We start from the raw sequence: 2,303 nt of genomic DNA, 5'->3' as shown, positions 1-2,303 counted from the left end.
TATCCTAGACTGCTCCGGGAAGCAAGAAAGGAGGTTGCTAAGCCGCTGACAAAGATCTTTGCCTCCTCACTCTCCACGGGAGTTGTACCGGAGGATGGAAGGAGGCGAATGTTGTTCGTCTTTTCAAGAAGGGTAATAGGGAAATCCCTGGCAATTACAGACCAAGTCAGTCTTACATCTGTGGTCAGCAAAGTTTTGGAAGAATTCTGAGGGATAGGATCTATAGCTATTTGGCAAAGCATAGTGTGATTAAAGGCAGTCAGCATGGCTTTGTGAGGGACAGGTCATGCCTCACAAATCTTATTCAGAGTTTTGGAAAGAATTCTGAGGGATAGGATTTATGACTGTTTGGCAAATCATAGTGTGATTAAAGGCAGTCAGCATGGCTTTGTGAGGGACAGGTCATGCCTCACAAATCTTATTCAGCTGTGCGAGGAGGTGACGAGACAGGTCGATGAAGGTTGAGCAGTAGGTGTGGTGTATATGGACTTCAGCAAGGCATTTGATAGGGTTCCCCATGGTAGGCTCATTCACAAAGTCAGGAAGTATGGGGTACAGGGAGATTTGGCTATCTGGATTCAGAATTGGTTGACTGACAGAGGCAGAGAGTAGTTGTAGATGGAAAGTATTCTGCCTAGAGGTCAGTGTTGAGTGGGGTCCCGCAGGGCTCTGTACTTGGGCCTCTGCTCTTTGTAGTTTTTATAAATGACTTGGATGAGGAGGTTGAGGGGTGGGTTAGTAAATTTGCAGATGACACAAAGGTTGGAGGTGTCGTCGATAGTATCGAGGGCTACTGCAGGCTGCAGTGTGACATAGACAGGATGCAGAGCTGGGCTGAGAAATGGCAGATGGAGTTCAACCTGGATAAATGCGAAGTGATGCATTTTGGAAGGTCGAACTCAAATGCTGAATATAGGGTTAAAGACAGGATTCTTAGCAATGTGTAGGAACAGAGCAATCTTAGTGTTCAAGTACAAGTTGGGTGGCACGGTGGCACAGTGGTTAGCACTGCTGCCTCACAACACCAGGGTCCCAGGATCAATTCCCGCCTCACGCGACTGACTGTGTGGAGTTTGCACATTCTCCCCGTGTCTGCGTGGGTTTCCTCCGGGTCCTCCGATTTCCTCCCACAGTCCAAAGATGTGCAGGTCAGGTGGATTGGCCATGCTAAATTACCCGTAGTGTTAGGTGAAGGGGTAAATGTAGGGGACTGGGTCTGGGTGGGTTGCTCTTCGGAGGGTCGGTGTGGACTTGTGGGGCTGAAGGGCCTGTTTCCACACTGTAAGTAATCTAATCAACATAGATCCCTCAAAGTTGCCACCCAAGTGGATAAGATTGTTAAGAAAACATTTGGTGTTTTGGCTTTCATTAACAGGGGGATTGAGTTTAAGAGCCGTGAGGTTTTGCGGCAGCTCTACAAGACCCTGGTGAGACCACACTTGGAGTATTGTGTCCCGTTCTGGTCTCCCTACTATAGGAAAGAAACAGAGGCTTTGGAGAGGGTGCAAAGAAGGTTTACCAGGATGCTGCCTGGACTGGAGGGCTTGCCTTATGAAGAGAGATTGAATAAGCTCAGACCTTTCTCTCTGGAGGGAAGGAGGAAGAGAGGAGACCCGACCGAGGTGTACAAAATAATGAGAGGCATAGATAGAGTCACTAGACAGAGACTTTTCCCTAGGGCAGGATTGACTGGTACAAGGGGTCATAGTTTTAAGATATAAGGGGAAAGGTATAGAGGAGACGTCAGAGGTAGGTTCGTTACTCAGAGAGTTGTGAATGCATGGAATGCGTTGCCAGCGGTGGTGGTGGAAGCAGAGTCCTTGGGGACATTTAAGTGACTGCTGGATATGCACATGGACAGCAGTGAGCTGGGGGGGTGCGTAGGTTAAGTTAGTATATTTTACGTTAGGATTGATCCGTGGCACAACATCGTGGGCTGAAGAGCCTGTTCTGAGCTGTACTTTTCCATGTTTTATGATTCTGAGAGCTTCCTGCACCAATCCCCTCCCTTTGGCGAATATTGATACAGAGTTCTCTGGAACGCTCTGAGACATGGAACACTTACTCTCCATAAGGCCGTCCCTTGGCAGATGGCCGGGCTGCATAATAAAACCGCTTGTACTCATCCATCCAGACCTCGACGGTACGCTCAGTGTTTCTGTAAGACAGAGAGAGGAGGGGGAGTGCAGGTCAGAGTGTCATGGCAGGGGAGGGGGGGGAATGGAGTGATGTGGAAGGGAACAGACAGGAGGAGGAGGAGGGGCGGGGAAGGAGAAGAGAGGGGAGAGGGGGAGAGAGAAGGA

The 2,303-nt window shown here is 49.2% G+C and overlaps 1 protein-coding gene across 1 annotated transcript in view; it reads right to left on the bottom strand.

Moving 5' to 3' along the window:
- Positions 1 to 2,065: 2,065 nt before the first annotated feature.
- The window catches only part of LOC122546807 (polypeptide N-acetylgalactosaminyltransferase 14-like), a gene marked incomplete at its 3' end in the record, with an annotated part of 8,359 nt that continues 8,121 nt past the window's right edge, over positions 2,066 to 2,303 (bottom strand). The window contains exon 4 of the mRNA XM_043685435.1: positions 2,066 to 2,158. Coding sequence (XP_043541370.1) covers positions 2,066 to 2,158 — 93 coding nt within the window. The remainder of the gene's footprint in view (positions 2,159 to 2,303) is intronic.

Source organism: Chiloscyllium plagiosum, unplaced genomic scaffold, assembly GCF_004010195.1.
Source record: "Chiloscyllium plagiosum isolate BGI_BamShark_2017 unplaced genomic scaffold, ASM401019v2 scaf_14318, whole genome shotgun sequence".
Classification (NCBI taxonomy): Eukaryota; Metazoa; Chordata; class Chondrichthyes; order Orectolobiformes; family Hemiscylliidae; genus Chiloscyllium; species Chiloscyllium plagiosum.
The sequence above is the reverse complement of the archived record's forward strand: the minus strand, read 5'-3'. Positions and strand labels throughout refer to the sequence as shown.